The sequence below is a fragment of the Eubalaena glacialis genome, chromosome 2 (assembly GCF_028564815.1).
Source record: "Eubalaena glacialis isolate mEubGla1 chromosome 2, mEubGla1.1.hap2.+ XY, whole genome shotgun sequence".
Lineage (NCBI taxonomy): Eukaryota > Metazoa > Chordata > Mammalia > Artiodactyla > Balaenidae > Eubalaena > Eubalaena glacialis.
The window spans coordinates 110,373,301-110,399,934 of NC_083717.1; the positions used below are offsets into that span (position 1 = coordinate 110,373,301).

The window sequence follows — 26,634 nt, forward strand, 5'->3', positions numbered from 1 at the left end:
CTGCCTGGCTGGCTCCTGCTCCTCCTTCAGATCTCAGCTTAGATGTCACCCCCATCAAGAAGACTCCCCTAGCCCTGCAACCTGCAGCTCCTTATTAGATTTCCCTCACCTAGTCCTGTGCTCTCCTGCTTCTGGGCCTTCGTACCCCTCCTAGATGCTCCTGAAGCTCCCTGTGTTTCCCTTAGCACTTGCCAAATAGTATTTAAATTGTGCATTGGTGCTGCATCCTCTCTAAAGACTGACAAGTCTCTGTCATTTTTCTGAGTTTTGCCTGCTTCTTGCAGTGATGACTTCCTATGGAAAATTGATAAGGTCTATCAATGTGTCCAGTCTCTATAAATAAAAAGTGAGTGGGTTATTTTCTTAAAGGAAAATCTTCAGCTGAAACTATAGAGCACTGGAAGTGTCTAGAGAAAAAAAGAAATTGTGAGTGGAAGCTCACTTTTCTTTTCCTCAGTTCTTTACCTCTTTTCATGCTTAGTTCATTTGTGGTTTCTTTCATATGAAATTGCAGTAAGTCTTGCTATGACAGTCCCAGTTTTTTGCATTTCTATGATCTCTTGATGTATAAGAACTGTGCTTATTTTACCTGTTTCTGAGAGAATCAAAAGGATTCAGGCTAACACAGAAGGGTAAAGTAAGTCTCTTTAAAACTCAGAGAAAAGATTGTAAAACTCCTCTTGGATCCTGTCTGGAATCACAGCTGGGAAAAAAAAAAAAAAAGGATTAACAACATGCCAGATTATGTAAAAGCCTGAGGGCAGGGGTGTGGGGACTTGGATTAGTAGTAATGGAGAAAAATTTATCAATGTAATGAAGGAAGGCAGTAAAGCGTTAGAGGCGCCATCTACTGGAGAAACTGCAACTGAAGACTTGGACAAGATAGTTCTGCCTGAACGGCTCATATGTTTTGAAATATCCCCATTACTCCCCCAAATTTGTCAACAAACCACAGCTCAAGGAAATCATTCTCCATCAACACCAGGGTTCTTCACAAGTCCTATCCTGAACTATTGCAGGACCTCTCACCTCTGGAAGACCAGGAGAGAAAGAACCATTGCACAGCCAGATGCATTACCAAGATATTCCAGCTTTCCTGTTACTTCAGTGCCAGGGAATGGATCTTCATTCTCTGAGTCCAGCTTCAAGAAGACCCATTCTCTCTGGAGAATGAGGTGCTCTGGGAAGAACTGTCCAGTGTTTAGTTGGTGATGGTCTGCTGCCTGGGCAGATCCTTATGTGTCAGCAGCCCTCATGGACAAAGGTCTGAAGGAAGAAGTGAAATCCAGGAATTTTTTTTTTTTTTTTTGGTGTGCCTCCAGTTTGTTTCTTAACTCTTACAAGAGAAACTCAGACCCAGGGCTGCAAGACTTAACAAAGACTGGTTTTGAGAGGCAGGCAATATCAGAAGTGAATTCATTCTGTTCCTTACCATTAGGAAGTATGGTCCCACTGAGAATCATCTCTGGGAAGACAGTTGTGACAAGACCTGGAGAAGTTCAAGAGTGAATCCAGGCATTCTTCTCTGAGTCTGCAACATCAACTCAAAACTTTTTTTTCCCTCAAATTATTCCCTCAGCTGCATGGTATCATATGAAGATACCCACCTTGCCATAACAACTTCTGGGAATGCCTACTAAGCTGAAAAGTAAACAATATTTTCATATTGAAGATCGATAGAGCAAAAATTGAAATCTAGTTTATAGTAAACTTGTTCAGGAAGACAAAGTGAATAAATGCCAATAGACTAGGGGAAAGGGGGAATAACACTTGCTTATATCCCATGCTTTGTATCTTCTGCAAAGATAGCTATGGACAGATAGCAAGCAAGAACCAGTTACACCTTTCCTTCTCATCACGGTGAGGATGAGCAATGCCCCAGATTTCAAATTTCAAATATTCATTTGAAATCTCCAGAATGAAGTAAAACTGGGTCAAACCCAACTTCAATAGGTGAAATTAATGGATGAAGGACCTGAGGACATGACTGATGATTCCATGGAGTTAGAAGCAATAATTCCTTTTCTGATTTTGGTACTATGGAGTGGTAAGTTTTTCATATTTCTCTTTGGGCTAAATAAAAGGTCATTGACTCTAAGCACTTTTTTCCCCTCTGGCTTTCTCAAAGATTCTGACTTTCTTAAGTATTTTTATCTGAATCTTTTGATTTACATTTATCAATTCTAGATCAGATGCCTTCAGTAAATGCTTAGAAATGTTACGATGGACAAATGAAGGCTATAGTTGTTCTGAACTATGACAGCGTATTGAGTGATAACAACAGACCAGTAACAATTCCAAGTCGTCTCAATGATCAACTTTCTGTTGATAGCTAATACAGCTATAGATTTTAAATTCTGATTTTTAAATAGTTGAATAATATAGAAACTTGACACCTAAAATAAAATTTTGCTTTCAGAAAACTGAAATCGCTCCTTGACAGTAGTTTCTATGTGCTCACTAAAAGGATCACTTAAAATCAACTCTCCTTTCGATGACTGTCAGTAATCATTTTTTGGTATAACCCAGCAAGTAACAGAGGCAACCTTTATTTTAGCCCATGATGTAGGACTTAATTTTTTTTTTCTTTTGGCTTAAACAACAGAAATTATCTCATAGCTCTGAGGACTGGAAGTCTGAGATCAAGGTGTCAATAGGGTTGGTTCCATCCAAGGGCTGTGAGAGTAAATCTGTTCCACATCTCTTTTCTAGCTTCTGGTGATTTTCTGGCAATCTTTAACATTCCTTTGCTTGTAAAATTCTTAATCCTTATAATTTTGCCTCAATTCTGATTCTGGACAACTTAGCATTTAGGATGAAATATAAAGCTATTCTTACTCCATTTCAAATGTTAGAAAGTTTACAAGAAAAAAGAACCAGAAAAATTGTATCATTTATTGTTTACTTGAATTAATGAAGTATTTGCAAGAATTTTGTGTCTAGATGCCACATTAATAAAGTGTTAGGAAATGCAATGCACAGGGCTTTCTTTGTGTCTGAAAGTATGCCAAATCTAGAATACCAAAACTCTAAACTGCTTTTAGATCTCTCAGCTCTGTTATGATAAAGAAGCATTATTTGAATCTGCTAAGGCATATTAAAGTGGTCAGTCACTTTTGCAAATTATTATATATTGCTTATCATTACTGTCTCCAAAATTCCAGACATATGGTGCTCTTTTTCCATCCCTGGTGAAAGCGACCCATGGCCGAGGCACTTGGGAGTGGTGCCCACCAGCTGCATGGAGGTCAAATAGACCTTGGGAGTTGTGCAGTGGGTGACCAGGAGAGTCACTATTTCAGAGATAACCAAAGGTTAAAAAAAGAGAGAGAGAGATCTTTTAACGCTTAAAAAAAATTTTTTTTTACCTTGAAAGATATTATACATACAATGATATAATACATACATGTAATATATTGTGTATGTATAGTTTAAAAGCATAAAACCAGTACAATGTATATACAACCCAGCTAAAGAAATAGAATATTACTAGGACCTTTGAAGCTTCCTGTGTGCCCCTCCCTGCTCGCATCCTCCCACCAAAGAGAAAACTACTTCACTGAATTTTGTGTTAATCATCCTTTTACTTTTTTTTTTTTTTACCAAATATACATATATACATATACATAACATTTTAGGAATATATATATATATATTTGTCTTGTCTGTTTTTGAATTTTATATAAATGGAATCATTCATCTGTGACTTCTTTCACTCAACACTGTTTTATCCATATAATTCATTCATTTTTACTGCTGCTTATTATACAATTGTCTGAATATGTAATTATCTATCCATTCTCTTATGGACAGATACTTCAGTTGTCTCCGGTCTTTTGCTATTATAAGAATGCTGCTGTGGATGTTCTTATACATGTCTTCTGGGGTACATATACAAGTGTTTCTCTAGGTATATAGTTACAAGTGGAATCACTGGTCAACTTTAGTAGGCAATTCTTAACTGTTTTGATGTGGTTAATGGCTGATAAAAATGTTGCAGTTTTGAAAACATGGACAAGCTTCAAATGAAAGGAAAAGGAGGGTACACAGAGGGTTTGGAGGGGAGGAAAACAATAGTCATATAATCATAGACAATATTGTTTGCCATGTGCAGAGCAGTGTTCTAAGCAGAATGAGTGCCTTGGTGATGATACCTCTGACTCCAATAAACTTATCCATCCCAAACCTGGTCACATTCATTAAGCTGCTCCGCTTCCATTTTCAATAATTCAATAGTTTGTTTTCAATAATTCTGTGTTCTAGAAAATCTTCAGCCCTGAGGACCAGTGATCCAAAGCCTAAAGAGGCTTTGAAATGAGCCCATTTTCTCTAAACTAAGCCTTTGGGAGCAAGACTGACCCAAGCAAACCTAGGTCATCCATTGAGAGATACAGACATTCTGGGAAACCCATGATTACAACCCACAGCTGGAACTAAAGCCAAACTTGAAAATGCAGTTGCCTAACCAGCCGTTTCAGTCACTACATTCAGCTGCCTTTGCCTCTACCTCTCACACTACTTACTGATGGGAATGTAAATTGGTTTAATCTTTTTGGAGGGTAGTATGGTATTATAAGGAGGTTCACTATAGTTTGTAATAATGAAAAACTGCAAATACCTAAAATTTCCACAATAGGGGATGGATTAATGTATGGTGTAGTCACACAATGGAACACAAGGCAGCTATTATTTTTTAAAAGTCCTAGGGAAAAGCAAGTTGCAGAAAAATTTGTAAGGCCTGATCCCATTTTTATTTAAAAATACAGATAGATTTATGTATCTATGAAGAGAAAACAGTCCATAAAAAGACCATTTAATTATTAATAGTAGTTACCTCTAGAGTAGGGGTAAGGAGAGGGGGCATATAATAAAAATTAAATTTTTTAAAAGGCTATCATGGGCTCCCCTGCTGGTGCAGTGGTTAAGAATCCACCTGCCAATGCAGGGGACACGGGTTCGAGCCCTGGTCCGGGAAGATCCCACATGCCACGGAGCAACTAAGCCCATGCGCCACAACTACTGGCCCTGCACTCTAGAGCCCGCAAGCCACAACTACTGAGACCACGTGCTACAACTACTGAAGCCCGCGTGCCTAGAGCCCGTGCTCCACAACAAGAGAAGCCACTGCCATGAGAAGCCCGCACACCGCAACGAAGAGTAGCCCCTGCTCGCCACAGCTAGAGAAAGCCCGTGCACAGCAATGAAGACCCAATGCAGCCAAAAACAAATAAATTAAAAATAAATAAATAAAAAGGGTAACATTTTACAAGGGGAAAAAAACACATTCAGGTCCAGCCAACTGTTAACTAGAGGAAAGATAAACTGGATTCAACCTGAGCTCCTTAAGGGCAATAACTTTTTCACAGATTCTCTACAACTGTTCTAGCACCTAGCATAGTAACTGACTGACACAGAGACCAATTACTTGACTAGCACGTAGAAGGTGGAAGTACACATGCATGTGCATGTACACACACACACACGCACACAAAACCCCTGTTTCTTAAGTGTCTGCAGACTAGTGGAGTCGTGGTACTCAGGGATTTTTGTTTTCAATAGAGACTGAAGTAATGCTGCTCAATAGAACTTCGTGTGATGATAGAAGTGCTCTCCACATGTGCTGTGCAATAGACCAAGTGAATTGGACATTGGAAATGTGGCTAGTGCAACTGAATAATTGCATATTAAATTTTATTTAATTTTAATTAATTTAAATTTAAATCACCACACATGGCTAGTATTAGACAATGCAGATTTGAAGGATTTGTTGAAATATATAGACTCCTCAGAAAAAAATATACATATAGAAAATTTTGCATGCAATTTCAAGAGATCCAGGGACCCTATCAAGCCCATCCATGTGTCCTTACTTCAAGAACCTCTGAAGCTGACTAAAAGAATGCGAATAAGACAAACAGGACTAGAGAGGGAAAGAAAATGGGCAAAGGTTAATGTTCCCATTCAGAACCCTGGAAGACAACAGACTAGGTATGGAGGTAGCCTCTGCCCCCTTCCTCCTCCCATCACACAGAACATTGACTTCCCTGCATGTTAACTGTTTACTGGTCTTCCCCACATCATGTTGTACACTGCAGACTGTGTACTCCATAAGAGCAGGGACCACATCTATCTTATTCACCATTATATAACCAGAGTCTGGTATAAACTTAGTACACAGTTGGTACTCAAATGTCTGCTGAATGAATGAGTTTTACCAGGCATCTGATTTTTGCCAGTCCTAGGAAACCAGAGCTCCTGAGTTAAGGAGGGTCTCAGTGATAAGAGGAATTGGTTGGCTCATAAGAGATTAAAGAGATAGAGTTTTCACAAAGTTGGGCAGATACTCAGATCCATGTGAATCTTGTCTTATCCAGGCTGTTTCTATGCTTTGTAGTTCAGAGCGCCCTGTTGAAATACAAGCCATGCAAAGACTTCCATAGTCAGTGACAGTGACACTGAGACCAGAGGGCCAAAAGTCCCGAAAACATTTCTCCTTGGGTGCCGCCTCCATCTTCTCTAGCTCTGGAATACGCCTGCCTTCTCTCACATTTCCCCTCTACCTGGAATCCTTCTCATGTCTCTGCTAGGCAAATTCTAACTCATTGTTAAACGCCTCTTCCTCTGGGAAATCTGTGCTGGCACTTCCAGACTGAATTATGCCATACGTCCACTGGTTCCCTTTGTATTTTGCACACTTAAACATATGTGCTCTATCAGGGCAGGGCCTAGTCATTCATTTCCGTATCCCAGCACTAAATAATGTCTGGCATATAGTAGGTGGTTAACAACCAGTATGAACCACTAAAAGCATATAAACTAAATGTGTTTCTCCACCCACACTACTGTTCAGTATGTGCCATCCTAATGGGTGTGAGGTGATATCTTTGATAGTTTTGATTTGCATTGCCCTGATGTTGAGCATCTTTTCATATGCTTGTTGGCCATTTGTATGGCCTATTTAAAGAGGATGGGTTTCCTTTTGGGTGATGAAAATGGCTACTATCAAAAAACCAAAGTAACAAGTGTTGGAGAGGATGTAGAAAATTGGAACCCTTGTGCACTGATAGAATTGTACAATGGTGCAACCACTATGGAGGGCCCTCAAAAAACTAAAAGCAGGGACTTCTCTGGTGGCGCAATGGTTAAGAATCTGCCTGCCAATGAGGGGGACATGGATTCGAGCCCTGGTCCGGGAAAATCCCACATGCCGCGGAGCGACTAGGCCCGCGAGCCACAATTACTGAGCCTGCGCGTCTGGAGCCTGTGCTCCGCAACAAGAGAGGCCGCAATAGTGAGAGGCCCGCGCACCGCGATGAAGAGTGGCCCCTGCTCGCCGCAACTAGAGAAAGCCCTCGCACAGAAACGAAGACCCAACACAGCCATAAATAAATAAATAAATAAAACTAAAAAAAAAAAAATTAAAAGCAGAAATACCATATGATCCAGCTGAAGGAAACCAAAATGTCACCCAAAATATGCCCCTTCCTCACTCCCACTGCAGGGGACACGGGTTGGATCCCTGGTCGGGGAAATAAGATCCCGCATGCCGCGCCACACAGCCAAAAAAAAGTTTATGTTAATGCAGTGACTTTTGGAAAACCCTTAAGGATGGGAGCTGGTTGCCAGAGGAACCAACCCTGGAACTTCCAGCGCCACCACCAAACTCCAGCCTCCGGAAGAGAAGGGCTAGAGATTGACTTAATAACCAATGGCCAATGATATAATCAGTCATGCCTCAGTAATGAAACCTCCCTAAAAATCTCTAATGACTAGGTTCAGAGAGCTTCCGAGTTGGTGAGCAAGAAGGCATCCACATGCTGGAGAGTGGCACACCTGAGCTCTATGGGGTCAGAAGCTCCTGTGCTCAGAACCCTTCCAGACCTCGCCCTGTGTATCTCTTCATCTTGCTTGTTTTTCCTGTCCTTTAAAATCCCTTGTAATAAACCAGTAATCGAGTAAGGAAACTGCTTTCCTGAGTTCTGCGAGCCATTCTAATAAATGGTTGAACCTGAGGAGGCGTTTGTGAGAACCTTTGATTCACAGCTGGTCAGAAGCACAGGTAACAATCTGGACTTGCCATTGGCATTTGAAGTTGGGGCAAGTCTTGTGGGACCAAGTCCTTAACTTGTGGCATCTGACCCTATCTCCAGGTAGATGGTGTCAGAGATGAGTTGCAGTGTAGGACACCCAGCTTGTGTCAGAGAATTGCTTGATGTGGGGAAACCACCACATATTTGAAGTACAGAGTATTCTGTGAGTAAAGGAAAATGAGTTTTTCTTTCCTGGTATCTAAAATAGTTAAACACATAGAAGCAGAGAGTAGAATGATGATGCCAGGGATTGGGGGCAGGGGGACATGGGGAATTGCTATTCAACAAGTATAAAGTTTCAGTTACGCAAGATACTTAAGTTCCAGAGATGCTGTACCACACCGTGCCTACAGTTAACAACATCGTATTGTACACGTTGAAATTTGTTAAGAGGTAGATCTCACGTTAAGTGTTCTTACCATAATAAATAATAAACAAAAGTTTTGTGAATCACAGGACACTGCCAATAAAGTGAAAAGACAACCTACAAAATGGGAGAAAATATTTGCAAATCATGTATCTTTTAAGGGTCTTGTATCCAGAATATATAAAAACTCTTATAACTCAAAAACAACAAGCCAGGCTTCCCTGGTGGCGCAGTGGTTGAGAATCTGCCTGCCAATGCAGGGGACATGGGTTCGAGCCCTGGTCTGGGAAGATCCCACATGCCGCGGAGCAACTAGGCCCGTGAGCCACAATTACTGAGCCTGTGCGTCTGGAGCCTGTGCTCCGCAACAAGACAGGCCTGCGCACCGCGATGAAGAGTGGCCCCCACTTGCCGCAACTAGAGAAAGCCCTCGCACAGAAACGAAGACCCAACACAGCCATAAATAAAATAAATTAATTAATTTAAAAATTGTATAACTTAAAAAAAAACAAGCCAATCTGAATTAAAAATGGGCAAAAGATCTGAATAGACATTTCTGCAAAGAAGATACACAAATGTCCAACAAGCACATGAAAAGATGTTTATCATTATTAGTTACAAGGGAAATGCAAATCTAAACCACAATGAGATAATACTTCAATCCCACTAGGATGACTACAATCAAAACAATGGAAAATAACAAGTGTTGGTGAGAATGGAGAGAAACTGGAACCCTTGTGCATTGCCCGTGGGAATGTAAAATGGTTCAGCTGCTGTGGAAAAGTTTGGTGATTTCCCCCAAAATTAAACACAGAATTAACATATGACCCAGCAATTCCACTCCTTGGTATATACTAGAAAGAACAGAAAACATGTATTCAAACAAAAATTTGTATACAAATGTTCATAGCAGCACTATTCACAATCGCCAAAAGGTGGAAACAACCCAATGTCCATCAACCAATGAATGGATATACAAAATGTGGTATAACCATGCAATGGAATATTATTCAGCCATAGACAGGAATGAAGTACTGATGCATGCTATAAGTTGGATTAACTCAGGGAACTTCCCTGGCGGTCCAATGGTTGACTCCGTGCTTCAAATGCCGGGGGCGCGGGTTTGATCCCTGGTCAGGGAACTAGGATCCCACATGTCACATGGCGTGGCCAAAAAAACAAAACTGGATGAACCCTAAAAACACTATGCTAAACAAAAGGTGACAGACACAAAAGGTTACATATTATATGATTCCATTTGTAAAAAATGTCCAGAATAGGCAAATCCATAGAGACAGAAGGCTGACTAATGGAATCAGGGGCTAGGAGGACGAGGAAATGGGGATTACCTATTTAAAGAGTATGGGTTTCCTTTTGGGTGATGAAAATGTTTTGGAACTAATTAAGAGGTGATGGCTGCACATCATTGTGAATGTATGAAACACCACTAAACTGTATATCTTAGAATGGTAATTGTGTTATGTGAACTTTACCTCAATTAAAAAACCAAAATGACAAGTAGTAAGAAAACCAGACACACACGGTATTAGAAAAAGAGATCTATTTACAAATCAAAAAGTCCCCAAACTCTAGCTGGAGGGAGAAGAAGGAAGGAGGTAGCAAGTATGAGCAGGTCCTTTAAGAGCCCAACCTCACCCCTGAGAAAGTCTGAGTACCACCTCATGTGGTCAACTCCTACTTCATGGCCCATCCCTGTTCCAGTTCAAGAAGTAATCCCTCCATTGGCCACAGCCCTCAGTCCTCTTGCCAGTCATCCTGTGCCCAGGCAGGCATTGGTGAAAAGTACTCGAAGCCTGGCCCTTTATAGCACAGGGCATGCAGGAACATCACAAGGTCCTGGGGCAAGGGGTCCTGTCGCACTAGCCGGCACTCTGCACACAGTGGGTCTGTCTCTTGATCCACGACATCGATTTCCGTTGCCTTCCCTGATGCCAAGGACACTGTGTCCAGATCCTGAGGGCCTGCCTCAACTGCTCCATCCATCTTCTGGGCAGATGCAGCCAACTCTCCTAGGCAGTCTTTGCCCAGCTCTGAGGAAGGGGCTGTAGAGTCTGGGAGTCCTGGAGACAGGTCACCCTCACAGAGATCTAGCACATCCAGACTCTGTTTGGCCTGGTGCTCTGCCACAAGGTCCCGCAGTAGTTCCTCATCTGTCTTTGGAATGTGGCCACCTCGGCCTCGGGAGGGGCCCCAGGCGATTGAGTTGTAGATGGGGTCATTGAGGATGGGGTGACCCAGGAACTGGAGGTGGACTCGGATCTGGTGGGTGCGGCCTGTGAGTGGCCGGCATCGTACCACACTGGAGTGGCCACTGTAGCTCAGTCTCTGGAACACTGTCTCACAGGGCTTGCCCCGAGGATCTACACGGCATACCCCTACCTTGTAGGACACCACCAAGATGGGTTCCTTGCAGGTTACTTCCTCGGCAGGGAACTCCCCCTCCACCCGGCACACATACTCCTTCTCCAGCTACACAGGAGGGAAGAGGGAGAAAGTCAGCACAAAGCCTAAACGCATGAAGCCCAAACCCTCTGCAGTGATGACAATGGACCTGTGTCAGACAGAAGAAGATTCAAACCCCAGCTCCACCATTTGCCAGTTGTGCAATCCTAGGCCATTACTTACTTAGCCTCTTTAAATCCCATTAACTTGTCTGGAAAATGTTTGATTAGAAAAGCATTTACCCCAACAGGGCTGTTATACGGATTCAGTCAGCTGGGCTCTAACGTACTTGGTACTGGAGCTTGGTATACAGTAAACAATAAATATATTACAATCAGATCCAGAATTACAAGTCTCAAGACCACAATCACCACCATTTAACTCTTCTACCCAAGCATCTTCCAACGCCATCCAGAATTCTTCCCACCAAGTAGATTCTCCCCACAGTCTTAAAAACCTTGCTCAGCCTGTCAGCACTTTAAATCTTCAAAACTGCAAATTACCGAGAGGCAGTATATGTCATCTCTAAAGATCTTTTGAAACATGAGAGATAATAACCTGTCTCTGGCACTTTAGGTGTTGACCTTCCTGAAGATAGGAGGCATGACCAGATAAACATGAAGGCTCACTTCAGATCTAGAACTCAGTGACACCCTTTCAACACAGAGCATTCATGAGGTTGGAAGGTGGCCTGCAGGAGGCAAAAGCTTGGCTCACCTGCCGGTCCCGAACCTGTTCATGAATTCTCTCCGAGACGGCTGCTGTCTTGGCAAACATAAGGACCCCAGAGGTAAGGCGGTCAAGCCGATGCAATGGGTGTAGCTCCTTGAGTTGGTGCTCCTTGCCCAGGATGAAGATGACCGTGTTGTGTCGGAAGCGGCCACAGGGGTGGACAGGAATGGAAGAAGGCTTGTCTACAACGACCACATCTTCGTTCTCTGCTAGCAGGCGGACGGGTTCTGCTGTAACTGGTGGCTCATGCCTGTGCACTGTGTTCCGTAAGAAGTCATTGTCCTGCCAATGACATAGGTAGCCAGTCAGCCCAGGGTCCAGCCACCTCTAATCAGTCAGCAGCACACACAGCTTCCTCCCCTCTTCCTTACTGACATGGAAGAATGGTCACAGTACATCCTTAAGCAGAAAAAGCAGTGTGCATACTGTAGTCTCACTTTGCAAAAACACAGACATACAGGTAGATAGCAGGCATTGAAAAACTCATAGAAGGATATACACAAAACGTTAATGGTGATATCTCTGGGTGGTAAGAGTATGGATTTTTGTTGTTGTTATTCTGCTTATTCGTATTTTCTCTACCACAAAGTTATATTCAAAAAGTAAATTTTTCTAAAATAAAGGAAAAAACCTCCATAAATCATCACTTATTGTGACCTTGAACAAACACCAAGCTCTAAGTCCAGAGATTTGGGCTCCACACCTGGATTTGCTACAGACTTACTGTATGCTCTTAGGAAAGTCATTTAACTTCTCCAGGCCTCAGTTTCTTCATCTGTAAAATGTGAGGGTCAGTCCAGACCTGTGCTTCTCAAAATTGGGATGGGAGAGGGGATTCAAACCACTCACTCTCCAAATGCCTTGCGTCCCCTCACAACTAAGGTGAGGCAGTGTTAATAACAAGGGTGTCTGGTACCTCAGCTGTGATGGAATTTTAAAGAAGAGTCAAAGCACTGGGCTAGACAATTCTAGTCTCAATCTCTGTCATTTCACAATTCTATCTTATCAGGCTCTACGATAAATAATTTAAGCAGAAGTTATAAGGACACAGGCGTTGGAGGTGGCACTGTTGCCTTACCTCTGTGAGGTTTACCTTAGTTTTCTCAGCTTCCTCACAGGTAAAATGAGGTGGCAGTATCTACTCCACAAGTTTGTCATTAGAATTAAATGTTAAAGTACCTAATGCTTAACTCTGTGCCCAGAACACAGTCTGGAGATATAAATGATAGTCTCAGTTATTACTATTTGTACAGAGATCTACAATGCAAGGTAGAAAGTCATAAGCGCCAGTGCCACAAGACAGTGCATAAAAGGAGCTATGAGAATTACAACTTCTGTCCCTTGGAAACACCGAAGACGCCTTGATGGAGGGGATAAGTGGGCTGAGTTCTGAAGCATACAGGCTGTCTACCTGCAGAGATAGGGCGCTAAAAGAGTGTTCCAAGTGAAAATGAGAACGCTTCAGAATCACCCCGATTTTACTCCAGTACCTATGCCCTAGTAACTGTGAAATAAAACCCTGCCCCCTTTTGGGCAGGCCCCATGAGGACTCCACCTTGAGCACAACGCTGAGGTCCTGTACTGGCTCCTCGTTGAGGTGCAGGCGCCCTGCCCTGACCGCGGCCTCGTAGTAGGCAAGAGGCTGGGCTCGGAACTCGGTGCTGAAGACGTGCAGCAAGCTGTGGCCCACCCAGCGGCCTTTGCAGTAAGTTCGGAAGTCAAAGTAATAGGGCCGCACTTTGCGCAGGCCGCCCTCAAAGTAGTAGGTGGTCTCGGCAAAGTGTTCATCGCCGAAGCTAACGCCTGCCCGCCGCTTCTTCGGGGGCGGCACGACGCGCTCCCCGGTTGCGCCCCGCCGCTTCTTCCGCTTGCCGGGGCCCGGGGCTGCAGTCGCGGCCTGCTCCCCGGTCCCTGCGGCCTGCTTCGCGTCCCCCGGGGCCGGCTCCACTCCTGGGCACGCTGGCTCCGGGCGCCCTGGGGGCTGCTCACCCCTCGCGTCGCCACCCGCATCTCCATTTTGCTGAGCCGGAGCCCCCAGCCCGCTCGCTGCCTCGGCCCCGGTCGAGAGTGTTTCCGCCATGGGGCCCCTACGGCCACCCCAAGTCCTGTCAAAGGTGAGGCGCCGGAGGTTGGAGCACACTTGCCCAAAAACCTGGAGCCACAGGCGGCCGCCCAGCCACATGACCACCCAGCCGCGGCGGCCAGGTCGCGCTCTGATGACGTCACTCGGCACCAACCAATCAGTAAGGCCTAGTGCCGAGGCGGGACTGCGTTAAGAATAGGAGTGAAGGAGTGAACAGAATGAGTTGAGTTGAGAGCCTGTGAGAATGATTCATTAAGTGTAGGTTCCATGTAGATATGCTCGAAGTCCCTTGAGTCTGGAAAGACTCTTGAAAGTTATTTCAAAACAAAACAAAACAAAACAAAACAAAATGAGGATTGCTAAACTCAATATCCAAGAAGCACTGTGTTGTATACTTTAAAGGGTATTATATTTTGTGACTTATAACTCAGTAAAGCTGTTATATGTGTAATTAAGCACACACATCTCAGAAACAATGTTTTTACACTTGTCCTTCTCCCTAACAGCATGAGAAGGACTAGAGATCTCCCATTTGCCTCCCATATGCTCGTGTCCTGAGATTAAAACTCCAAGTGGATCAGAAGATGTCAGAGTTCTTAAATGCAAAAATACTGAAACCAACTTCTGTTAACTTCATAAGAGACGGAATTATTGAAAGGATATTAGTGCCTCATAGGATTCACAAGAGAGCTGGAGAACAGGCTCAGAAACATCCAAATCAAGAGAAGCCAAGGCCTCTGAGAACCAGCCACATGACAAAAGGGTGAATTGTATGGAATGTGAATTATATTTCAGTAACGTTGTTATTTTTTTTTAAATACTCAAAATGTGGTCTGTGGATTAGCAACATGGGCAACATCTGCTGGAACCGCAGAATCTTTTTCCTCCTTCCCTCCAGATCAGCTCAGTGAGAATCTGCATTTTAACAAGATCCTCAGATGATCTGTCTGCATATTAAAGTTTGAAAAGGACTTTTACAGACTACGCAAAGTAGATTTTTGTCGTACCCTTTGGACATCCAGCATCTTCTCAACACTCTTCTTTGTGTGGGGAATTTCCCACATTAAGTACTGCCTCCAAGAGGTGGAATCCAGAAACTGGCCTTCCCAGCCTCCCTTGCAACTTGGGCATCCATCACCTGGGCTCCTTTGATCAGGCAGAACCTTTGGTTCAGAGGCATATAGCAGAGGAAGCAGGCACAGTGTGGAATACATGTCTGACAAGATAGCATTGGAGGTATCTGATTTGGGGGACTAACAGTGGGGGAAGTTCTTGTGTCCAGTGCCCAGCTGCAGTGTCTATGTTCAATGGCATTGGGGTGCTCCCTGAGAAGTCCCTCAGTGAGGTTTACACACTGAGGTTTACTCAGTGGGTATAGACCCCAAGTCTGACTCTTTGGTCCATCTTGAGATTCTGTGAACTATTTAATATCCTTTAATCCTGTGGTGTACAACAGAATAGCCATTAGCCACCTGTGGCTATTTAAATTTAAATTAATTAAAATGAAAAAAATTTTAATTCAGTTCTTCAGTTACAGAAGCTGCATCTCAGGTGCTCAATAATCACATGAAGCTAGTGGATACCTTATTGGACAGCTCAAATACAGAACATTTCTATCATCACAGAAATTTTATTGTACAGAGCAGCTTTAATTAATTCCTTTTACTGCTTAAACTGGCTAGAATGAGCTCTATTGTTTGAACTAAGAACTCCATCTAACTTACTATGATAAGGATTTAAGTCTTTAAGAGCAATGGGAAACTGTCAAAGAGTTTCTGGGGTGTGTGTGTGTGTGTGTGTGTGTGTGTGTGTGACATGATCTAATCTCCATTTCGAAAAGATTACCCTGGTTGCAACTTGGAGAAGGGACTGAAGAGTGAATCACAAGGTCTAGCTCCAATTTAGTGTGGTCTTTGACCATGAGGGTTCTAATTTAAACATTCAGACACCAAACAAATTTTGAACATTTGCCAAGCATCACTTGGCTCTAGAGATACAGAGGTAAGAAAGACATGGTTCCTGTCCTCAGTGAAGGCCTAGGCTGGTTGAGGAAGCAAATATAAAACATATTTGTACTAATCACATTGTGGTTAAAGCAGAGACTAAGATAGAGGGATGCTGACTGCCCTCACGTGGCTTCCCAGTGTGAAGAGTCCTTGGGGAGGGGGAGATCACCAGGGCTTATGGTTTCAGCTTTGCAAGTCCAGGATCTGGTTTGGATTTATTCAGTGCACACACTAATTAAACTCAAAGGACACAGATGAATCGCTAAGGGTGACCATTTGTTAATTTACAACTGTAACTTTAAGTTAAAAGGTGTATTCAATTTTATACCAGCCACTGTTTGTGCCTACTGTTAAAGGCATCCTCATCCTGGTATCAAGATATGTAAGAGGCCAAATATGAAATCAAGAGGTTTTTTTGGTGAGCAGGAAATTAGAGAAAACTTCATAAGTGAGTTGAAAGGCCATGGAGCAGCTCAATGAAGCACCCATAAATCTATGACAGTGATCCTTTCTATGAATCAGATGCTACCAGATTCGTGTCACCAGGTCGGGTGGCAGTTGGAGGACTCTGTGGATCCGCCCATCCTCATATATTCCCTGTGAATAAGCACTGCCAAAATCGTGCCTATTATTTGTTCCTTTGTTTTCTAACCTTCTTGCTTTCCACTTCCTTCTGTTTGCATATTCTAAGAATGGTTATAAATGTAACAGAGTACCTTGTAGTTCCCTTTCACATGGTGGTAGTTATTACCACCATAGCCACATTGATTGGCTTTGGACACACCTAGAGATTATACCCTCAGCCAAGCTACTTCTACAGATGGTTGGCTGATGTCTTTCTTCACATGTGTCTTTTGGGAGAGAGTAACCTGCCCTGGAAATTGGGGATCAGGTTGGGAGGGTTGCATCTCAGCGAACGGATAACCCCTGAAGGATATCAAAAGTCATCTCCTTTAAAAAAAAAAAAAAAAAAAAAGCCTTTCTGACACACATTTCCCATGACCACTCTCTCCTTTATGTACTCTGGCCACACTTCCGTCATATCCTCTATAACTCTTTGCTGTTATTTGTAAACTTGTCTATCTCCATGGCGCTTCCTCCTAAGCTTTAAGGCTGGGACCCATACCAAGTCTTACCTGTCTTGAATTCCCGCTTAACACAATGCCTCGAACACAGCATGAGCTTGATGTCTATTGACTAAATGAATGTGGGAAAGCTTCATAACTTGGTGAACGGGACCTGGATCTCCTGTGAGAGTAAGGAAAGTAATCGCTTCCATCCCCCATTCGAGGAGCAAAAGTCCTCTAATTTGCGTATCGAAGGGCTGAAATTTTCGGGGACAAACACCAGCCCAGAGAACTGCCGAGGAGATTAACTTGCTCAGGGAACCAAGAAAAGTCAAGGCCTTGGAAACTGGGCTTCCCTATCTGAGCAGGAAACACGTGGAAAGCGCCGTCCGCGCGGCTGTAACGTACTGATTGATATAAGCGGAATCAACCTGGCCCTTGGGAAGACTGGGGCCCGGGGCGTGTTCTCCACCGTTTCCAGGCAACAATAGTCCCGCCCATCGTTTCCTAGCAGTCTGCTTCTCGCTTCCTTACCCAGCTGAGCTCCACTCGACCAATTGACGCACAGAACATCGCCAGGTTGGGCGGTGGTTGGAGGACTCCAGGGATCCGTCACCTGGAGAGTCCGCCTCCCGATTTCTCCCCGGCTGCCAGCGACTGAACTGAGCTGAGCGTTTGCGGGCTGCTGGGCAGGCGGTTGCGGTAGGTGTAGAGGCGCGGGGGTGCCCAGCGTTTTGTATCCCCTGCTCCGGCCACATTCCGAGATACCACAGAGGTGCCTCGGGGCCTGAGTCGTCCCGCCTAGCCAGTCCTTGAGGCCGGAGTGACTGAGGCCCGGGATCTGGACACCAGGGTTTTCTGCGCTGGTCTGGACTTCCTGCGGGGGACCGGGGGACCGGGGGACCAGGGGACCAGGGCTCTGATGCTAGCAAAGTTTTGGTGTGGGTGGGTTCAAACGACTTCGGGATAGGAGTGGAGCCTCACTGTGACCCTTGGCATCAGTTCATACAGGGACTCCGTCACATGTCTGGCCCTTTTACTTCCGGGCCATTGCGCTGGCTGGGCTTTCTCTCCTGGAATTATTCAGACCTTTTCCCAGGCAGCCTTCCTAATCTCAAAAGTCCCTCCTGTAAGAAGGTGTCAATTCATCCTATTAGACTAGATAGTTACGAAAGCCCCCAGGCTTTGTGGGTAGCCCTTCCCACTTAGCTCTGCTCAGGCTACTTTCAGTATAGAGTCCCAAACAGGCAGAGTGATATTGGGTAAAAACATGGCTTTTGGAGCGGCACGGGTCTGGTTTCCAATCAGGGATTCACTCTGTATCAGTAATGTGCCTTTGACAAGTTACCCTTATGATCCTCAGTTTTTTCATCTGTAAAATGATGACAATGTCTATCTTTCCATTTTTCTATTAAAATAAGAACATGAGCCGTATAGCCCAGCGTCTCCACGTAATGAGCACATGAGTCTTGCATATGACAGTACTCTCTGACAGTTTTCACCAAGCAGCATTTTTATTATCCTGGTGTACTGTATATGGAACTGTGCAGGGCCTTTAGTCTGTGTCCTATTTAAACAGAATTTAATTGGCTGAGGACAGAGTGGTTGCATTTTGGAGATCTTTGGAGAAAAGTGCAGAATGGTTGTCCTCACTGTAAATGTCCTAGAAATTCCTGTGTGTGTGTGTGCATATGTGTGTTAAAACATCCATAACATAAATTTTTACCATTTTAACCATTTTTAGATGTACTGTTAAGTGGCATTCACATTATTGTACAACCATCACGACCATCCATTTCTAGAACTTCCCAAACCGAAACTCTGTACCCATTAAACAGTAACTCCCATTACCATCCCCGCCTCCAACCACCATTCTATTTTCTGTCTCTGTGAGTTTGACTGCATAGACCTCATATAAGTGGAATCATTCAATATTTGTCCTTTTGTGTCTGGCTTATAGAAATTCCATTTTAAGGGACTTCCCTGGTGGCGCAGAGGTTAAGAATCTGCCTGCCAATGCAGGGGACACAGGTTTGAGCCCTGGTCCGGGAAGATCCCACATGCTGCAGAGCAACTAAGCCTGTGCGCCACAACTACTGAGCCTGCGCTCCAGAGCCCACGAGCCACAACTACTGAGCCCACGTGTCACAACTACTGAAGCCCACGTGCCCAGAGCCCATGCTCCGCAACAAGAGAAGCCACCGCAATGAGAAGCCCGCGCACTGCAACGAAGCGTAGCCCCCGCTTGCCGCAACTAGAGAAAGCCCATGTGCAGCAACGAAGACCTAACACAGCCAAAAAATTAATTAATTAATTAATTAATTAATTACAAAAAGAAATTCCATTTTAAAAGACAAACTTCATTATGAAAACAACCTGAGTGCAGAGCCAGAAGAGGAACCTAATTACCCTTTTGTCATCTTTTTCTCTATAATATAGGAATGTAATAGAAAACATTTTAAATTTTGTTAAGAGAAACTTCATAAAAGGCTATTACCTTCCTTCCTAAGTCAGTCCTTATTCACTTGAGCTTCTGTTTTTTCAGCTCAGATTCCAAATGAAAATGTTTGAGAACATTGACTCTACAACTACAAGATCTGGCCCGGATCTTTGGGCCGAAATCTGTTCCTGTCTGCCACATCCTGACCAAGAGGATAGTGCCAGCAATGCTTTCTCAGACTCCTTTATGGATTCTTACCCTGCAGGCACAGGCCAGAGGGAGGCCCCAGACTTTGCTGTGCAGCCAGCTGTAAAGCCTTGGGCTCCCCTGCAGGATTCAGAAGTGTATTTAGCATCTCTAGGTAAGTTAGATGGCTTTTTTTTTTTTTTTAATCAGAAGCTGCTGGTTTTTAAGGAAACATGTTGAAGTTCTGTTACATCAAACCTGGTTTTCTATTCTCAGTTTGTTTTTTTGTCCTTACCACATGTATCTGTCAGATGTAATTCTAGGGGGTGTTTCAGGTTGGTTGTTAGGAAGGAGCCCCCTTTTCCTTGTCCATCCCTTAACAGTCTTTGTCATCTCCTGCCTCTGACTGTTTCATCTAAATTCTGCTTTATTTATTGGCATTCTGTAGGACACTCTTGTTCACTCTTGGTGGCCCATGTATTCAGATAACCCCAAAGTGTCATACCTTATGCATCCTGAAAGAAGAAGGTCATGGTCCCAGAGCTACATGTGGATTTATGATGCTACAGTTTGAGAAATTGTTATATTTAATAGATTGATGGTTGGGATGGGAGTATATTGACATAAAATTCATCCTGCCTCTTGTTAGCCATTTTAGTTTTTAAATATTTCCTGAACACATCTTCACTGCCCTGTCCTGTGGCCTTAAGTATTTAGAGAGACTCCTAACACAGGAAAGAGATTCAGATTGTCCCGTGCTAGGGGAAAGACAAATATCAGTCTTCGGCAGTGATCGCCAATCTTCAGAATTGTGTTAACCTTTATTATTAGACATCCATGAGACGCATCAATGTGTCACACAACCAAACCTGAGAATAATTATTTGAGGAAGGAAAGGCAATTCAGGAAGAAGAAGCATTTGAGGAAGGACAGAAAGAAGAGTAAGAATAGAGTTTACATGATTGCTAAGAAATTTCTTGGAAAAATAGAAGGAATTTGGTTAATGATGTACTGGAGGAAAAAAATATGAGAAAAACACAGGTGGAATGATGGCTAATGAGAAAGATGAGGGTGTGATATGAAATTTGTTGGGAAGCCACCAGAGATAGTATAGTAATACTTGCAGCAATGGCCGAGGAGGTTACCAATTCTGTTGTAGTAGTCAGAATATCTGTTTAATGATGATAAGGAGAAGAAGCCACAGTCTGAGGAAGCTGAAGAACCAGATCCTTCGGCTTGTTGGTGCTCTGTGCCCAGGGCATATAAGAAACTTTCATGGATTCAGTGATGTTTTTGATTGGTGAAGACTGGTTCAGAAAGTTAAAACTCCACGGATCTTTTCTAAAATCAGTTAAGATGATGATTAAAATGTCCTCCCCTGAAGAAAATAAGAGGGATTCCTGATGCCTATGGCAGAGTCTGGAAGATAATGGCAAGCGGGTTTGGAGGATGCAAGGCACCTATTTCTGCCTGATCACATCTGATCAGGGACTCAGCACCCTCAGAAAGGGGAAGACCTTTTCCAGCCCAAAAGACTACCTCCCACCTTGACAATCAAGGCCTGACAACATAAAGATTGTTTTTATTGCCAAATAAACTTATATCAGAGAATCCACTAAGAGCAACAATTAAAAACTTTTAACCAGTTCAACCTGAGATATACATAATCCTTTACCCATCCTCCAGGAGAAAAAAACTCCTCAAATATTTAACATTTATCAACTGTAGGTTTTTTTTTTTACATGGGTGAGCTTTTGGTGGTAACTTGTAGCAACAAAAGGTGTTTGTTTTGATCAGTGGGTTCCAGCTGATGCGGCTTGTTTAGAAATGAAAGCAAGATTGCAAATCATAAAGTTTCTATAGGTGGGCTTGATGTCCACCCCTCCCCTCCAAAAAGTCATCATTTACCTATTTATTATAGTTGGAGGCAAGACTAAATTAAGGCAGAAGGCAAATGGTGATACCCTTACTTGTATTCTTTTAAAGGGGCTATCTGTTCATCAATTATACTTAAAATGCAAAGAAGAGTAACAAAACATGTATCACCAGGAAGCCATAATGGACCACTCTCACAGGGATTACAAGATGTTTGTTTTTGTTAGGCTCCAACATCCAGGCCACAAGCAGAACAACCTTCAAAAAAATGTTGGGAGATTCCTTTTCTTTAATCAAGAACTTAATCACACATAGAGATCTTACAGGTCTCTTATTATTGAGTTCTCATCAAGTCAATTTTTGTGTCTAATGAACCATCGAATCTCTCTTCATTTTATCTAATTCTTTCTCATGAGGTTTGGAAACCACTTTATGACACTGTAACAAAAAAACCATTTACTCCTCCCAGAGACTATTTTCAGGAGTTGAAAAAAGAAAATAGTATACACATGTCAAGCCAGGGAAAACAAGCATTTCTTAGAGAGATACCTGCTGGGCTTCTGTGATTTCAAAGAAACCATGCCATCAATTTGTTTATGAGAACCTATAAACCCCTTTTCTGAGGTTAAACAATTAAACAGTTATTTGATACAATGCAGAGAGAAGGCATTGGGATGGAAAAAGAAAAATGTACGTTTGTCCTCCTTAAAAAAATGAGCTCTTTTTCAGGGAGTGTGCTTGTACTCATCAGTGAGAGAATTTTTAAGTTGATATTTTGCATTTTGTTTTGTCTTGTTTTGTTTGGCCGCACTGTGTGGCATGCGGAATCCTGGTTCCCCGACCAGGGATTGAACCCGTGCCCCCTGCAGTGGAAGCGCAGAGTCTCAACCACTGGACCTCCAGGGAAGTCTGGCATTTTGCATTTTAGATTAGTTTTGTTTCATACTCACTTTCCTTGTTAAGTTCAACTTCCTCTCTCTTTAGAGAAGAAACTGAGAAGAATCAAAGGTTTACATCAGGAAGTGACTTCCAAGGACATGCTTCGAACCCTGGCCCAAGCAAAGAAGGAATGCTGGGATCGGTTCCTACAGGAGAAGTTAGCATCGGAATTCTTTGTGGATGGACTTGATTCTGATGAGAGGTAATTGATTCTCAGTCCAGCTCCAGGTGACGGTCTGTTTCACTGAAAACATTTCTCTTCCTCTAAAGAAGTCAGGGAGAGCGACATCTGAGTCCAGATATAAGCTGATATCAACATCAGCTTTTCTGAGCTAAAATCATCCTTTGTAAGGTTGCTTTATTTGCTTAGTCCAGTGGCAGATTTTTGGGAATGAGTATTTTTGCCAAAAAGCAAATTCCCCACCTACATCTCTCTTTTTTTTTTTTTTGGCTGCATTGGGTCTTCGTTGCTGCGTGCGGGCTTTCTCTAGTTGTGGCGAGCAGGGGCTACTCTTCGTTGCTGTGCGCGGACTTCTCATTGCGGTGGCTTCTCTTGTTGCGGAGCGCAGGCTCTAGGCACGCAGGCTTCAGTAGTTGTGGCACGTGGGCTCAGTAGTTGTGGCTCACATGCTCTAGAGCGCAGGCTCAGTAGTTGTGGCTCACGGGCTTAGTTGCTCCGCGGCATGTGGGATCTTCCCGGACCAGGGCTCGAACCCGTGTCCCCTGCGTTGGCAGGTGGATTCTTAACCACTGTGCCACCAGGGAAGCCCCCCCACCTACATCTTGATCACAGGTTGAACAGAGTTGAGAATAAACTATTGTCTTCATTTTAAGTACACACTGTGCTTGAGAAAATAGTAATCAATCAACAACTGGAACCAAGTCTTCTTACCTGTGAATCTCCACTGCCTTACAGAGTTTCTGTCATATTTCTGTCAAATTTGAGTAGACACTCAAATTTGTGTAGACCAGATGAATGAATTTCTTAAGCATCTACTATGAAGGCACTGTGCTTGATGTCATAGGCATGGAGGGGAGATGTAAGGACGTTTTAGAGCCTTTTTTTGGTCCTCAGAACTAGGTGGGGAGAGCTGACAAATATATATGTAGACATACCTAACAAAACGAGGCAGCATAAGAAAAGAGCCAGAGGAGTGGAAGTGACTCATCTGCTTTAGGAGTTGAAAGACCATTGAGCTCCCTCTGGGGTCTGGTTTTGTACCAAAGGAGAACAGTATCTGCAGATGGGCTGGATGCAGAAAGGAGGAGAGGGCATTCTGCCACAAAGAGCAGGATGATGCTTGACACCGGGGATAGGAACTCTGCCACTTACTGGTTGTATGTTTCTGGGTGAGTAACCTGTGTGTGCCTCAGCATCCTGCTCTGTAAAGCAGGAGTAGTACCTCTTACCTTGTAAAGTTGTTATGAGCATTAAATGAGTTACTATGTATAAAGCACTTAGAACAGTGCCTGGCACAGGGTCAGTACTGTGTGTTAGCTATTCTTAATATTATTCTTCCTAACAGAATTTTAAAATTCAGTAAGAAATTATTCAAAATGAAAATCAGTGAGGGAAATAAAAACCTGAATTTTAACACAGGGTCTTAGGGGAATATGACTTAACCTAAGTTTGTATCATAGCGTTAACACTGATTTTGAGAGTCCCATGGTATCAGATGAAGATACTGCTGCTGAAATCATGGACAGTATGTGAATAGAACTTCATGGTTACATTTTATTTTTTAATTTGCAAAGTATTTTCACTTACATTATCTCAAATATTGCATCAGCGTGCCCCCAGATCCTTCAGAAATCAGTGTGGCATCTAAGGTCAGGTCAACTTCCCACTGAGGGTTCAGAAAATAATATACATTTTACTCTTTTCTTTTCCCAATTGAGCCTTAAACTGCCCCAAACACAAAAGATGAAGATGCACAGATTTCTGAGCCACTAATAATTTGGTATTATATTCTCTCCTCTTGAATATTTCCTTCCTCTCCAGTTCTGAGAAGAAAAGACAACTTTCTCCTGCATAATTCTCAAATAGGAATAATTCTTCTCAGAAATCAGATCAGCACCAAGACTCAAGTTCATGTTTCTGTGTATTTATTAATACCTAAAATAATGTGGTTTTCCCTTCCTTATAGAAATAATTGAAACAATTTTATGAAAAGTATGGTAGATGAAGATTAAATGCCCACATAGCACCTTAGTCCCCTGAGCTATGGGCACCTGTTGATCTGTGGGCACCTGTTGCCCTGAGCCTGCATCTGTGGGAATGCTTCTTTCTATCAGTGTTCAGAACAAGCACCAGGAAACAGTAGACATGCATTTGGTTTCAAACTTCAAAGTTTATGTTTTAAACACAGGCCATTTTGTAGTGGAATTGTGTGGTTCTTCACGTATGTGAAGGCCAGATGTGTGACCCTCCTCATGGCGTGCTTTTGGCAAGGGAGCAATGGGCTGGGAAATCCTACTGTCCACAACGTGATTCCCTCATTTTAGGTGTCTATAATCTGCTGGTTATGGCCTTATTTCTTGGCTTATGATTTTTTGCTATTGAAGAGCACAGAATGAGGTTTATATTATTCCTAGTCATTTGCAATTTACCGTGAATGTCTAATAGCTTTAGGGTGGAGGATCCTGGGTACTCAAGGAAGGTGGGAGGGGGACACTTCCCCCTCCCCACAGATCCAAACAAAAAAGAGCCCCCTGGCATAGTGGCCATTCCTTTATGGGGGACATTGCTACTCAGATGTTTCCATCTTGGCATCTTGCTGTAGAAAGAACTAAACAAACAAAAACACACGAAAAATCGTGCTTAGTACAACTAAGTGCTATAAGTATAATTGAGCCTTAGACTACCTCAGGTATAAGAGATTTCAATATGCTCAGGTTTCTGCCTCACTAATAATTTTGTATTTATTTGAATGTTTCCTCCCCTTGACAATTTCTCTTCTCTCCCGTTTTGAGGAACAAAAGACGGGACTGAGGCATAAGCTCTTTGGCTGTTCTCATCAAGCCTTCAGAGACTCTGCATTTGAAGGGGGCCTGGTGCTGCTTGTCGCCCAAGTGCCCACTAGGGGGTAAATTATGCCACGGAGCTGCCAGGATGCACAGCTGTCAGAGGAGTATCTGTGCTCCCCATGTTAGCAGTGAAAAACAATTATAGGAAGAAATTGGTGGTGGGCGGGAAGGCAGTCTTTGAGTAACTGAGATAATCATTAAGTAATTAATCAGTGAGGTCTGATGCAGCCACCCTTTTCTCCTGCTCTTTCCTAGCACCTTGGAACATTTCAAGAGGTGGCTCCAGCCAGATAAAGTAGCCATCAGTACGGAGGAGGTCCAGTATCTGATTCCTCCAGAGTCGCAGGTTGAGAAGCCAGTGCCCGGGGACGAGCCAGCAGCAGTGGAACAATAAATTACACACACACACGCCCAGCAGCTGTCTTGGGTCCGGAGGGAACAGCAGAGAGCTCGGCGGCGGCAGCAGCAAGGAGAAATCTAGGGAGGGAAAAAGCCCAGCCTTCCACTCCACCAAGCAAGCAGCTGCGGGCCCCTGAGGACTTGCTGGGGGCTGGCACGTGTGACTGTCTTGGGTAAAGTGACTGACCCAGTGTGTGCTGGATCAAAATACCGCCTTCCTCTCTGTCTCACAGCTTGTCTGAGCTCTGTTGCTGCAGGTGAGAAGTCTGCTAAGAACCTAGTGAAGGACCAAGTGTGAAAGTATTTGGAGAAACTGATACCCTTGTGTATAATGTATAAGTTAAGTGAGCCATATTTTTTCTCGCCTCTTCTGGATGTTCCCGCCTGTGTTCCAAGCGTTCCCTTGGTAAATTGTCAGGGATGCATGGCACCGAAGAGAGTGAAGTCTGCTTCCTTGAATCCAAGACCCATCTGAGGCTTCTCTAACAAGTCCATAATAAATATAGGGACTTTAGGAAAAAGAGGCTGGGCTTTTCCTTCGTCTGATTTGTTTCTTGTGGGGAAAATGAACGAAAGAAGTGTGAAAATATAGGTGTTTCTGTGTATACATGTATATTTTTTATTTCATGCATGGTTTCTCCCCTGACTTCCTCTGGCACTTAAAAAGAGCCAGGTTCCAAATTAGACTTGTGTTTATGGTATTGGTATTTGAAACCACTCCTGAATAATTCCACACCTGCTCCTTGTGGCAGCTTTCCTGGCTAAGCCTATGCTTCCTACCTTGTTTATGGTGTTCTTGTTCAGTTGGTATTGTCCACATAAAACTTTTCTCATCAGACTAGCTGTGTGTGGTGCTATTAACCTGATTCCTCCCAGAGAGGTACTCCCAGGCAGTGAGGAGGTAAAGACAAATGCATGTCAACGCAGGAGAGCTGGTAACCTTTGCCAGATTCCTGTTTT

General features: G+C 43.4%; 2 protein-coding genes and 1 non-coding gene across 4 annotated transcripts; 2 read left to right on the forward strand and 1 right to left on the reverse strand.

Annotated features, from left to right (window-relative positions):
* Positions 1–585: 585 nt before the first annotated feature.
* LOC133086069 (small nucleolar RNA SNORA26) lies at positions 586–705 on the forward strand. Its single transcript, XR_009699852.1, has one exon. It is a non-coding gene; the product is annotated as a small nucleolar RNA SNORA26 (small nucleolar RNA).
* A 9,288-nt stretch (positions 706–9,993) lies between these two features.
* On the reverse strand, positions 9,994–13,840 carry RPUSD2 (RNA pseudouridine synthase domain containing 2). The gene is made up of 3 exons (XM_061182245.1): positions 13,208–13,840; positions 11,638–11,934; positions 9,994–10,947 (listed from the first exon to the last, which is right to left on the reverse strand). The coding sequence occupies exons 1-3, from the start codon at positions 13,832–13,834 to the stop codon at positions 10,213–10,215; spliced, it is 1,659 nt and encodes a 552-aa protein (XP_061038228.1). The 5' UTR covers positions 13,835–13,840; the 3' UTR covers positions 9,994–10,212.
* Positions 13,841–17,438: 3,598 nt separating this feature from the next.
* Positions 17,439–26,197, forward strand: CCDC32 (coiled-coil domain containing 32). Of its 2 annotated transcripts, none has more exons than XM_061182247.1 (4): positions 17,439–17,510; positions 19,359–19,609; positions 22,294–22,450; positions 25,531–26,197. In XM_061182247.1, the coding sequence occupies exons 2-4, from the start codon at positions 19,366–19,368 to the stop codon at positions 25,667–25,669; spliced, it is 540 nt and encodes a 179-aa protein (XP_061038230.1). In that variant the 5' UTR covers positions 17,439–17,510; positions 19,359–19,365; the 3' UTR covers positions 25,670–26,197. The 2 variants fall into 2 exon arrangements, with proteins under 2 accessions (XP_061038230.1, XP_061038229.1); XM_061182246.1 differs by having other exon boundaries at positions 17,440–17,510; positions 19,354–19,609.
* Positions 26,198–26,634: the final 437 nt, after the last annotated feature.